Source organism: Lithobates pipiens, unplaced genomic scaffold, assembly GCF_037356315.1.
Source record: "Lithobates pipiens isolate NorthernLeopardFrog02 unplaced genomic scaffold, aLitPip1_a1.2 Scaffold_14, whole genome shotgun sequence".
Classification (NCBI taxonomy): Eukaryota; Metazoa; Chordata; class Amphibia; order Anura; family Ranidae; genus Lithobates; species Lithobates pipiens.
In genome coordinates, this window is record NW_027507728.1 from 980,009 (window position 1) to 994,141 (window position 14,133).

Genomic DNA, 14,133 nt, shown 5'->3' on the forward strand with positions numbered 1-14,133 from the left:
ATTTTTATCTGTCTGTCCTGTTGTTTAAATTTCACTTTCTGTCTGGTGGGATGTCAATGGGACAGGAAGTTAGGTTAAAACCCTCTAATGGAACACTGGATAGCAATAAAAAAATTGGGGGTTCTAATACTTCCACACTCTATCTACAAGTAGGAATGAATTGTTGTAGCTGTACATACACTTTAAAACTAATAGGAGCAAGCAATCATTTTCTTGTGTACCCTTGTGCTGATCATGTATACACTATATTATAATTGATATAAGAATTATTTTGCTGAAATAATCACTTTCTACAGTATTTTATTGCAGTAAATGAGCCAGCCCAACATTTAACAGTTGTGAATTTTTTTTTGCTTGAAACCGACCATATGATACAACAAAACACAGCTTTGGATGGGATTATCTGTAAATATAGATTATTCCTTTTTTGTTAGTTGATCCCCCCCAAAAAAAATCTGCAGAATCAGCATCTAAGGATACAATCAGTGTCACTGAAGTGGTTATTATATGGAACAATTGTATTGTTAATTATAAACCCAACATTACCCATGATTTTGTCTTTCCTGAAAATCTACTTGTTTAGTGCTAACCCCATAGGAGCCACGGAATTACTGTCCAGGTCTTTCCCACAGGCTTTGCCTCGCTCATTCACACAATTTTTCAATAGCCAGCCTAGGGGACGTTTTGTTGTTTATATTTTTGGATAGGGTTGAGGGTAGTGGTGGAATACTCCACCTGAGGTATCTCTAACAGCAGCTTCCATCTGGGAGGGCAGCGTGCCCCCCAGGCTAGACTAATCCCCTCTTGGGAAAAGACCCTGAGATCAGTGTGCTCACAGAATATATACAGTTATCCAGCATGCCATCAGAGCCTGCCCCTCTGGGATATTCATGTTGCCATCTGCATAGCTTAACACCTATTATCCAGAAACTTCTCAAGATATAGGTCAGACTGTTAGCAACTGAACACACTGAGAAGACCTTACTAGCAGATTACAGCTTCACTGGATACGTTTGCCTACCAAATAAATGCAACCACACTGACTACAGTGCAGCAACTAGATTTACCTATCAAAAACACAACAAATTCTAACTCATCTAATCCTAGCACCTACCTAGGAGCAGGGCTGCTGATAAGACGTTTGTACTGGGCCCAGGCACCATCAGCTTAATTGTGCATCTCTGCCTAAATTAATAAATTGATTTTACTAGACCACACCCCCGCTCCCACTTGCTTACCAGGGCTTAAATTACATTTCCTTGGGTCCCATCAGGTCAACAGAAGGGTCCAGGTGGGAGCAGCGGAGGAACTTGGTGGGTGGGGTGTAGGCGAGGTTGGGTGGCCCCATGACTTCTAACAGCGGCCCTGTCTAGGAGGGTGCTACACCAGTGGTCATGAACCCTGTCCTCATCAGGGCCCACTAACAGGCCAGGTTTTATGTATTACCTTGGGGAGATGCAGACTAGAATACTGCAATCACTGAGCAGCAAATGATATCACCTGTGATGTATTTCAGTTATCTTGCAAACCTGGCCTGTTAGTGGGCCCTGAGGACAGGGTTGATGACCACTGTGCTACACCAGTGAAGGCCATGAATTATACAGTGCAGAATTTCCAGTTCTCAAAACAATAATGAGAATGTGGAATAAGGTCAGGCTAATTAGCTGGAAGAAAACCATCGGGCCTTCAGGGGAAAAAAAACTCAAGACCCAGGAAGCACAGGACGGATCAAGCGCTTGAGGCGATTCAGTTTGCAGTTGCAGCGCTATACAAGTCATTCATTCATTCACAAAGATCCAGGTGAATGCTGCTGGCTTAAAACCCCCTAAAAGTGTAATAGCAACCAAAACTTTTTTTCTTTATGTTTGACATGGTGAAGGGTTTAAATTCCTTGTCAGATTTTTATTGCGGTTTCTGTCCCTATTGGGGAGAATTTGCCACGATCTGAGTAAAATTAGAGGAAATCTCACCTTAGGTGTCCCCATTTGAAGATTTCCCATCACCTTCTGTTCCAATGACAACTGTAAAAAGTTGGATTTTTTTCTATATTTTACTAACAACAAATGGCACCTGGACAGAAAGCGAGTATAATTTTGCCCAGCAGACAGACAACAATAAAATCTGAATGAGGTTCTAACCATTTCCCACTCTATTCAAAACTGCTGGAGTACCACTTGTTGCACATTAGGCAAATGGGTAGCAGCAACCAGGCAGTTGCATAGTGACCTGATCTCTTCCTTGTGTGCCACAATGTAGTGTATTCTTTGTCAGAGAGCAATGTGCGTAGAGTGAACTGAACCGCACTTTCCGATTGGCCATCAAGCTGTCATCACCTTTAAAAAACAGTAAAGACTTCTTTGTTAATATTCCGATAAGTTCTATAGGCATTTGAAAAATTGTTTTATAATTAAAAGTTCTATTTTACCCTTTTAGCTGTTGCTAAATATGTTTTTTTTTTTTTTTTTGTGCAGATTGTAAAAACCAGGACAGCAAAAATAAATGAATTATCAGGATATGTCAGGTATGAATGCACTAAACATTACCCTCCATAACATCCCTCCTACCCATCTCCCTGATCTATTTCATTTTACTACCTCTGTGCCATGCAAATCAGGGAGAACAACCCCCTATTTTTAGGACTTTTACGGCACGTACACAATTTCAAGTTTTAAAATATAACAAAATTTGTTACACACAAAATATAAATGTATGTTAAACACAACAAGAGAACATGTATAATAATCAAAGCACAATTAAAAATACATGCAAATGATATCTGTCATAGATAGAAGGTCACCCATATGACAAGAATTAGGCCACGATGCTCAAAGGCCCTACGCGTTTCAGAGCAATCTTGGCCTCCTTCATCAGGGGTGTACCTCTGTGCCATGCACCACTCACCCTTAAGTCACAACAGCTACATTCCACCTCAAATATCCCCCTCTCGCCCGCGATGTTGGCCCCCCAAAGCCAATTCATCCATCGGTTCAGGTGCAGGCGTCGGCATTGTAACCAAGAGAAGCCAGCAGTAAAGCATTTAGGCTTTAGAGCTGGCTTCCTACTGCGCATGAACAAGTCATGCTACGCTTTCTGAATGACCCCCCCATCATCTTCTAGGTCCCCGAAAGTAGTGGGAGCGGGGGGCGGGGGGGGGGGGGGGTGGGGCCTAAGAAAAGAAAACAGGTGCAGCCACCACATCTCATTAGTAAGCTGCAATGCATTACATTTTTGGGTTTAATAGCACTTAAAGGCCCATTGAAATTCTTGTATTCTTCCTGTGGGCCTGTTGCGGTTATTTAGCTGTCCTTTTGCCCTCACCTTGATTATTGCCTGGGGGCATCCCAAGGTTTGTCAGTCGATTGCTGTGTCCTGTACTGCATGATGAAGACAAGAGGAATTTTGGCATACCTGTAAAGTCTATATTTTGGAGTGCTGTACAGAACACAGCCCCTCCCCCCCCCCCCATGGGATGTTTCCATTGCTTGCTAACAAAATCGGAGCCTCACAGAGTGGGCAGGGTTACATGGGGACACCAGTGTCCAATAACCTGAAGGTACAGTGCAACCGGAAAGTATTCACAGCACTTTCCTTTTTCCACATTTTATGTTACAGCCTTATTCCAAAATGTTTTAAATTCATTATTTTCCTCAAAATTCTACAAATACACCATAATGACAATGTGAAAGAAGTTAGTTTGAAAAATCTGCAAACTTTTTTTTTTTTTTTAATAATCACATATACATAAGTATTCACAGCCTTTGCTATGACACTCAAAATTGAGCTCAGGTGCATCCAGTTTCCACTGATCATCCTTGAGATGTTTCTACAACTTGATTGGAGTCCACCTGTGGTAAATTCAGTTGATTGGACATGATTTGGAAAGGTACACACCATCTATATAAGGTCCCACCATTTACAGTGCATGTCAGAGCACAAACAAAGAGGTCTACAGACAATTCCTTGGACTTAAATGCTTAGATAGGATTGTATCGAGGCACAGATCTGGGGAAGGGTATAGAAAAATGTCTGCAGCACAAAACAAATGGAAAAAGTTTGGGACCACCAGGACTCTTCCTAGAGCTGGCCGCCCAGCCAAACTGAGCGATCCGGGGAGAAGGGCCTTAGTCAGGGAGGTGACCAAGAACTTGATGGTCCCTCTGACAGATCTCCAGCATTTCTCTGTGGAGAACCTTCCAGAAGAACAACCATCTTTGCAGCACTTCATCTATCAGGCCTGTATGGCAAAGTGGCCAGACGGAAGCAACTCCTCAGTAAAGGGCACATGACAGCCCCTGAAGTACTCTCAGAGCATGAGAAACAAAATTCTCTGGTCTGATGAAACAACGATTGAACTCTTTGGCCTGAGTGGTAAGAGTCATGTCTGGAGAAAACCAGGCACCACTTATGATCTGGCCAATACCATCCCTACAGTGAAGCATGGTGGTGGCAGCATCATGCTGTAGGGATGTTTTTTCAGCGGCAAGAACTGGTAGACTAGTCAGGATCCATGGAAAGATGAATGCAGCAATGTACAGAGACATCCTTGATGAAAAATGCTCCAGCTCGCTCTGGACCTCAGACTGGGGGCAAAGGTTCATCTTCCAACAGGACAGCAACCCTAAGCACACAGCCAAGATGACAAAGGAGTGGCACTTTGTAAATGTCCTTGAGTGGCCCAGACTTGAACCCAATGGAACATCTCTGGAGAGATCAGAAAATGGCTGTGCATTGGAGCCCCATCCAACCTGATGGAGCTCGAAAGGTCCTGCAAAGAATAGGAGAAACTGCCCAAAAGTAGGTGTGCCAAGCTTGTAGCCTCATACTCAAAAAGACGTGAGGCTGTAATTGGTTCCAAAAGGTGCTTCAACAAAGTATTGAGCAAAGGCTGGATATGTAATTTTTTTCATTTTTTGTTTTTAATAAATTTTCAAAGATTTCATACTTTTTATGTTAGCATTATGGGGTATTGTTTGTACAATTTTGATGAAAATAACATATTTAAATCCATATTGTAATAAAGTCAAGCGCTGTGAATACTTTCCAGATGCACTGTAGTAGCCTATAAATCAATTCTTGTGTCCTGTACTCCAAGAAAGAGCAATTAGCTGTAAATTTTTTGTTGCCATCTAGACCTAAACATGGACTGAAGCGCTGCAGTGCAGCAGTAGCCCAACTGCAAGGGAGACTTTCCTTTCTCTGGAATACAGCTTTAAAATATGCATAGCCAATTAGCTTTTTGGACAAGTTTTTAGGCCCAGTCACACATAAGCTTAGCGTTAATGGGTTTTATTGTTTGTTCCCATAACACCCCTTAAATGGTGTAAATGGCTGTTCACTGCAGCACACTTATGTTGTAGCTCACTGCAACAAACCATCTGCATGTTATAGAATGTTGCCAGTCTGTTAAACTTTCATGGTGGTGAATTGCCAACTTATATAAAATGAAAGGGGCTGAAGTGCATTAAAATTAGTTCAGTACCACACTGCAATGCAGTTGACCAGTATGAAAGGATCCTTAGTAGGGGTGCAACAGATCGTCACTGATCCGTGATCCAAACGGGTCACCCTGTTCGGATCGGCACAAGCCGCGATCCGCTCTCGGCCTTAGGAAAGGCCGTGGCTTCGGCCTAGTTCTGAAGCGGCGGCCATCTTGGTGCACCCATCAGGGTTTACAATGTGATCGCTCCGTCCAATGACAGAGCGATCACTTGTAGACAAACCGGCGTCATGACGACGCCGGTTCCTCTCTCCCCTCTGTGTACAGATCTGTACAGTGGAGGGGAGAGATCGGATGGAAGCAGCACTGTGGGCTGCTCTGTGACAAGTGCAGTCACAACCATCCCTCAATACCCTGCCATACAATACACTGCCAATACTCTGCAATGCAATACACTGCCAAGACCCTGCAATACTCGGTAATACCCAGCCATACTTGGCGATAGCCAGCCGTACCCAGCCATCATGGTCAGCCAATATTACAGTGGGGGAGATGATGTGGATATTACAGTGGGGACTATATGGTGGTGGATTTTTCATAGGTTTTTGCGAATTCAATTATTTGCCGATCCGAAAAATGATCCAATCCGTGACTCTGATCCGAGGAACGATCCGATCCGTGAGTTTTTTTTGATCTGTTGCACCCCTAATCCTTAGCATATTAGATTTGTTAGGCTCCCAGTCATTCCAAAGATGGAGATCTGGGCAAGTTTCTCTGATTGCAGTTTACCATTCATAAAAAGATGAACAAAACAAAATTGAGGCATGTTATGTTTTGGTTTTTAGATATGTTCATCCCTTTGAAACGCCAGATATCTTGACAGTGCCAATTGGTGACGGAAACCCAGATTATTTCAGATGGCTTGAAGACGTCATGTCAGAGAAATGATCATGGATTGTGTGTCTGGAACTTCATAATAGTTTCCTCAAGAAGCATTACGACTTTGCAGTTTCTGAGTAAATGTCAGTATTGTTAGCTATATCCAAATGTCAAATCTGGATGTCTTCAGATAAGCAACTCTATGAAAAGTTAAGACCAAAAAGATAATCCAAATATTCAGAAAACAGGACAACCTATACAGCTGGGAGCAGGTCAAGTGGATCAATGTGGGCAAGAACAAGATGCAGTTTGAGTACAGAGAACATTCAAGGTCTAAAACAAGCACGACAAAATGGAAAGGATGTAAGAAAAACAAACAACTTGGATACAAACGCTTACAATAGAGGTCTGAAAAGACAAAGAACAAGCAGACTAAAACAAAGCCCATAAGCAGGATGATGACAGCCGGGAGCCCTAAACATGGTTGGTAAAGGTATTTACACTTGTGCCTTAGACCACGTGGAAATAAAAAAAAAAAAAAAACTATATAAAAGGGTTTACATTTTTGTGGTCTGTTAGTGATTTTGGGTGCCATAAAAAATGAACGGGAAAGCAACACCTCTAACATGCATTGCTGCAACACAAAAGAATTTCTTATAAATCTTGCCGGTCTGTTATAAATTTTAAACATGCTAGTTCTGGGAGCCAAAGTACCTAAAATACCCATGGGCCAAGTGGTTAGCAATAAGGCCTATAAAGTGGTTTGTAATAGGTCAGCTTTAAAGACTCTTTTTTTGGCCCCTTTCAATGATATCAATAGAGGCACATATCTCTCAGCCATTACCAGCCTGCCAGCCTCTTGTCTTGATTAATCTATCCATGTTAATTTGTCCATCCTTGTGCATAGTTTTGGCATACTTGTAAATACCAGACCTCAAGTTTTGGTATGCAGTTCTGGGACACTCAGGAGTAGAGAGCCATAGGCTAGGTGAAAGACGGCAGACTCTTGTGCGCCCCACTACAATATTCGCACTTCAACATGACTTTTGGGGTGATTTTTTTTTTTTATAGCGACAGACTTTTTGGGGTCTACCGCTGAGACTCCTCCTCCCGACCAAGTGCCCCCCCATAGTAGGTTGCTTGCTATGGGTGCACACATGCAGGCTCAATAAAAAAGAGCCTGGCTGTGTGCATCTATTGACACAGCGCAGCTAAAGACCACACCCCACTACCTCCTTACAGGATTTGACTGACAGCAGCAGGGGCCAATGGCTCCCATTGCTGCCTCTACGTCTCCTGCAAGGAGATTGGGAGCAAAATCTGCACAGAGCTGGATTTAAAGTGGAAGTAAACCCTTCTATCATTTTCAGTCAAGGAAGCCGCCATCTTGGCCTCTAATGATTCTTCAACTGCCATAATGCTGCACATGTGATCAGTTATGACGCCAGCCATTGGATGGTTTGAAAGTTTGGTTGAGAGCACAACCAATGTGAAAGTTAGCATTTCCGGCATGCCGGGAATGTAAGTGTTTTTTGAAACTGGGTTTACTCCCGCTTTAAAGGGGTTGTAAAGGTTTGTTTTTTATTTTCTACATAGGTTCCTCTAAGCTAGTGCATTGTTGGTTCACTTACCTTTTCCTTCGATTTCCCTTCTAAATGTTTTTTTTCTTTGTCTGAATATCTCACTTCCTGTTTCTCCTCAGTAAACTTCTCACCATCATCCGAGTGGTGGTTAGTCAGCCACAACAGCTTACTGAGGAGGAACAGGAAGTGAGAAATTCAGACAAAGAAAACAAAGAAAAAAAAAACATTTATAAAGGGAAATCGAAGGAAAAGATAAGTGAACCAACAATGCACTAGCTTAAAGGAACCTATTTAGAAAATAAAAAACAAACCTTTACAACCCCTTTAAAGCTCCCCTAACTGCAGCAGCTCCTAAATTCTGGTAAAGGCCTACATGTGTACATTGACACATAGACTTTTATAGAGTTGAGTTTAGGAGCTTTGGCAAAAAAAAAAAAAAAAGTTAAAAGATCCGAAACTCAAGTTTAGGAGCTGTAGTGTACATGAAGCCTAATGCAGAGAATGCTATAAAAAAACAAAAAAAAAAAATTATAAAAAAAAACAAAAACACTTTTGCCTTTACAACCACTTTAAGCAGGCACATTACGGTTCATATGTTCAGCGCAGCAGTGTCTTGATATGCGATTGATGTGCATCTTCATCCACACGCTTGCTGCATTTTCCTAGGCTCAGATTCAGGGCCATACAGAAGATGAGGATACCAGCAGCTGTGTATTGATTTAGATAGGACAAGAAGGTGCAGCGCACAACATTCAGAGTGAAAAATGGGAATCACTCAGCAGATAGGCTATGCGCCCAAAGTCATTATAATTAATCATTTTATTTTTACATTGTATATCATTGGGTATACTTTAAATATTTCATGGAAAATAAGACAATTGGAATCCTTCTTTGCTTTGTAAAATATATCATACTTTTTTTTATTAATAAACTGGAGTTTCTTACAAAGCTGTATTGTCATAAACTGTCCACTTCATGAAACAAAATTTCCTCCAGCATAAAAATAAAAACCAGACAGCTTTAAAATATTTAAAAAAAATTGGTGATGCGGCCCTGTTTTGGGTGTTGGAAGGGCTTAAAAAGAAGGCATGTAGGGACCGCCGGTAAAACAGTGAGGAACATTTATGAAAACTGGAGCAGCTGTGAATGGAAACCAATTAGCTTCTACCTTCAGCTTGCTCAGTTACACTTTAAAAATGAAAGCTAGAAGCCGATTGGTTGCCATTTACAGCTGCTGCAGATTCGGGCTGCTCCAGTTTTGATATATTCCCCTTACAAATGTGCAATTTGTTTCACAGAGCAGAAGAGTTGCAATAACTATACAGTTGCTGTTGAACATCACACACACACACACACAGATGTAAAATGTGAATTTCACACTAAAAATGAAGAATAAAGCATAGGAACAGTGCAAAAAAACGGTCAACGTAACTTTCTGTAAGTCTCACTCATTTGTATTTAAATGAAAGAACAAGATTCAGTATGGCGTAACCCACTGCATATAATCAGCATTATTCTGTAAATCAGCTTAGCACAAAAAAAAAAGAAGTTAATTCTGATTGATACTCTTGATATGAAACCGGGATCTGTGCTGTATCTGTTAATTGTACAAGAATCCAGATAGTCTTTCTGGGCCCTTTGACATCTAGAACCAATGCAGATTGTCATTCACGCACTTTCCCAAACCATGTGGTCCAAAAAATAATAATAATAATAATAATTCTAACATTCATTAATATGAGTTGCTACAGTCAGGATCTTGGCGAGTTTCACCTTCTTATCTGCAGTGAGCTACAAAATTCCACCATGATAAAATGTACAGGAGGGAAAAAAAAAACAACAAAAACAAACGCACACACACACACACACACACCACTAAATGTAACGCCCCTTTCACACTGGGGCGTTGCAGGCGTTGGCAGTAAAGCCGCGGCTATTTTTAGCGGCGGTATGCGGCCACTTGTGGGGCAGTTTTAACCCCCACTAGTGACCGGAAAAGGGTTACAACCACCCGCAAAGCACCCCTTTGCCGGCGGCATAGCCGCGCTGCCCCATTGATTTCAATGGGTAGGAGCGGAGAATACACCGCTCCTTTCACCGCTTCAAAGGATGCGGCTAGCAGGACTTTTTTCACCGTCCTGCTAGCGCACCGCTCCAGAGTGAAAGGGGCAGTTTTTTTCAGGCGCTATACAGGCGCTATTTTTAGCGCTGTAGCGCCTGAAAAACGCCCCAGTGTGAAAGGGGCCTAAAAGAAAAAAAAAATGCAGATTTTGCTGCAGGTTTCACTCGTTTGTTCAACCTGATGCTCAGTTAAATCTGCATTACATCCTTCCATTTACTTGTTTTTCACTGAAGGATTAAAGATTAAACTAAAAAATGGAATAATACCAGGTATGGTATTTAAGCTCTTCCCTACTATGCAAGAAAAAAAAAAAAAAAAAAAAAAAAAAAAAAAAAAACTTTCACACGGGCGGTCCCCCCGGCGGACTCAGCTTTGCTCAGCAGGGGAAAGCACTCCGCTGATCAGATCAGATAGCAGTGGGCATGTCACCGCCAACATCTGCTGCCCCATAGGCATGAATGGAGGATCGATCTGAAAAACTGACAGGTAGACCTGATTGGAAAGCCCGTGTGAAAGGGGCCTGTGGGGGGGAAGCCGATGAGATCAAAACTGTAATAGATTTTTAAAACTCTAAAAAAAAATAATGTAAAAGAATGAAAGTAATGCAAACAATCACGTGAACAAGAACAAAAACAACATTTACCGTTTTCCAAGGACCAAAATGAAAAAAAAAAAAAAAATGGAAGTAACAATCACCTATGAGTAGAAGCCTTACAGTCCTAAAACTAATTTTAGCAGCAACTTTAAATCTTGAAGTGTCAATAAAGCCCAAAAAACAAAAAAAACAAAAAAAACAACCTATATTCCAGGTTTGGGTTGACATTAGCAGTCTAAAAGCCGACCATGCAGGATGTCTCTCATTCAGCCTTGCAAAACAAACAAGAGAAATCACGCAATTCCTCCATCCAGCCTAAATAGCATAAATGGACAAATCTGCAGCGCCAGTCATCCAGCACCTGCAGCGCCAGTCATCCAGCACCTGCAGCGCCAGTCATCCAGCACCTGCAGCTGTCAGAATACACAGTCTCTGCATTTAATTGGAAGCAAGAGCTGTTCAGCCGCCCGAGTTCCCAACTCCACCCATTCACCACGGCCCTTAGAAAAGGGGTCATGTGCACTGCAGCCCCAAAAAAACTAAACAAAAAAAAAGCGCTCCTACAGGCTTATGAGCTGATTTTTCTGCCTAGAAACTCCCCTCCATATTAGCCAAATGGGGAGATATTTATGAAAGGTAAATCCATTTTGCACTACAAGTGGAAGTTCAGTCGCTCTAAATCTAAGGGGTAGATCTGAAATGAGTGGAAGCTCTGCTGATTGCATCATCCAATCATGTGCAAGCTAAAATGCTGTTTTTTTTATTCGTTTTGTTTTTCCTTGCATATCTCCCCCTTGGACCTACAGTGACTTTACTTTAAGTGGATTTGCCTTTAGTAAATAACCCCCATGTGTCAATGCACACTATGGCTTTTTGAGGCATATGCTCCTACAGGCAGAACCCCCCCACCAAACACGCGTTTGAGAGGAGGTAGTGCCCCAAAGAACGCAAAAAAATAAAAATAAAAACACACACACACACACACACACTTGTGAAAAATGTTTGTTCCAGCTTTTTTTTTTTTTTTCCTTTGGCTTATACAGTGGTTAAGAAATTATCATCTAGGAGGGTTAAGGGGGGGGGGAACAGCTTATGCTCAAAAAAGCAAGAAAAAGCACAAGAAAAAAAAATAAAAAAAAATAAAAGGAAGCTTTATAGAGCAGAAAAAAAAATAAAAATAAAACTCAAACGCCTGCAAAAAGCTATTTTTTTTTTTTTTAAGCTGCAGTGTCCATGAGCCCTAAAACTGGCTACACACAGATTGAAATTCTGGCTAATTCAACAGGAACCGGATGAATTTCAATCTGTGTGTAACCCTCTCTGTTCAACAGAAGTAGATCGTTAGATTGGCTTCTGTCAAACAGCCCTGCTGGAAAACCAGCGCTCATTGTGTTCTGAAGGGAAGGAAGGGGGGGGGGAGGGGGGGGGTGAGTCCCCGATGTCAGAATACAATCGTGCAGATCGGGGGGAGAACCCAATGAGTGTTTTTTTTTGCAGTCTGCTGGTTAAAAAACAAAAACAAAAAAAAAAAAAAAACCTGGATTTTGAAATCATTTTATGTTACAAAGAAACTATGTGGTTTAAAGGACTTCCGTGACACAATAATGCTCCGTACACACGATCCGAAAATCGCCAAGCACCCGCGATCGCTCCTGAGAGAGACAGGTCAGAGGTCTGTCAATGTAAACAAGACAGATCTCCGTTCTGTCAGGGGTGAGGAAACTGATCTGTTGCTCCTAATGCTTATGAACAGCGATTGGTCTCCACCCCCAGGGAGTAACATCCCCCCCCACAGTTAGAAACACTGCCTAAGACAATCATATATCCCCTTGATCGCCCCCTAGTGTTAACACCTTCCCTGCCGGTGACATTTATATAGTAAATCAGTGGTTATTTTTAGCACTGATCGCTATAGAAAGGTCAATGGTCCCAAAAAAAAAAAAAGTGTCCGATCTGTCCACCGAAATCTCGTAGTCCTGATAAAAAAATTAAAATAAAATAGTAATGTATAAAAATGTCATAAATCTACACCCTATTTTGTAGACGCTATAACTTTTGCGTTTTTTTTTTACCAAAAATATGTAAAAGAATACACATTGGCCTAAACGGAGGAAGATCTTTTTTTTTTTGGGGGGGGGGGGGGGGGGGATATTATTGAGATAATAAAATTGTTTTTTTTTTTAATCAAAATTGTTGCTTTTTTTGTTTTATAGCACAAAAAATAAAAACCGCAGAGGTGATCAAATACCAGCAAAAGAAAGCTCTATTTATGATGAAAAAAAATAAATAGAAACACATCAAATTTTGTTTGGGTACAGCATCGCACGACCGCGCAATTGTCCATTATCACAAAAAATGGCCTCGTCATTAAGAGATAAATCTTCCAGGGGGGCTGAAGTGGTTAAACCAGCGTCCAGCCTTTACTGAAATATCAGTTTTGTATGGACTGTGTATATTACACAAATCAACACTTACAATAAACTTTTGGTGACATTCATAAATATTTATGCAGACAAAAAAAAAAAAAAAAAAAAAAGTCCTTAAAATTTGTGAAAACATTCAAAAAGGCATATTTCAGGGATATGCGATTAGCGGACCTCCAGCTGTTGCTAAACTACAAGTGCCATCATGCCTCTGCCTCTGGGTGTCATGCTTGTGGTTGTCAGAGTCTTGCTATGCCTCATGGGACTTGTAGTTCTGCAACAGCTGGAGGTCCGCTAATTGCATATCCCTGGCATATTTCATTTCTACTACTTTGCAAAAGTAAAACAGCAAAATAATGATATAACAGTGTACACACCTGCCTGGTTATTACCTTGCACCAGTATAAAGAGGACCCCCCCCCATTCAGTATAGCAATTATGAAAAAAAAATAATGTGATATACAGTTACACTGCTAAGGGAATATATTCCAAAGCAGCAAATTACTAGCATCTCTGCCCCCGTCACATATTACGGGGCAATTCTACATTCGGAAAACGCAGCCAGAACAGCTGCTGATTATTTGGGTGACGCACGTTCATTTTCTCATACAGAGCTATACTTATAACCCACACATGCCCCTGGATAAAACATTTTTTTTTTAGTAAATATTATATAAAAATATATATATATTATATTACATTCTATAGTTCGATCGTTCAATGACCATGTTAGAAGGATTTCGATTTAAAACTTGTCTACAAAATATTTGACCCTTCTTTAAAAATGTATCTTTAGGTGAAGCACCAGAACAGGTAGGAAGGCCATATCATGTAAGTTGCAGGAGTATTTCCATGCCTGGGATACATAGCTGCTCTATACAACCATTTGTCGTACTGAATGGCTATAGGAGTGTCTATGTGCCGCTACTTGCATAAACCTGTGTAGTCGCCTACAGCCATTCGTGACTTTGGATGGCTGTGCGTGGCAGCCGTGTATCCCGGCTTAGAAATAGGCCCACATTTATGGCAAGATAAAAAATAATTCTTCCCATGGGGATACTTGTTATGGTGACATCTGTAAAATTTTATTTTTA

At 41.2% G+C, this 14,133-nt stretch overlaps 1 protein-coding gene across 3 annotated transcripts in view; it reads left to right on the forward strand.

Moving 5' to 3' along the window:
- LOC143981360 (protein CutA homolog) overlaps nucleotides 1–14,133 on the forward strand; it is a 57,683-nt gene that overhangs the window by 20,772 nt on the left and 22,778 nt on the right. For 2 of the 3 annotated variants that reach the window (XM_077479155.1, XM_077479154.1), the window contains 2 exons: nucleotides 2,472–2,521; nucleotides 6,283–6,872. In XM_077479155.1, coding sequence (XP_077335281.1) covers nucleotides 2,472–2,521; nucleotides 6,283–6,385 — 153 coding nt within the window. In that variant the 3' untranslated portion in view covers nucleotides 6,386–6,872. Of the gene's footprint in view, nucleotides 1–2,471; nucleotides 2,522–6,282; nucleotides 6,873–14,133 lie in introns of those variants that run through there. The other variant, XR_013274299.1, reaches the window with a different exon arrangement.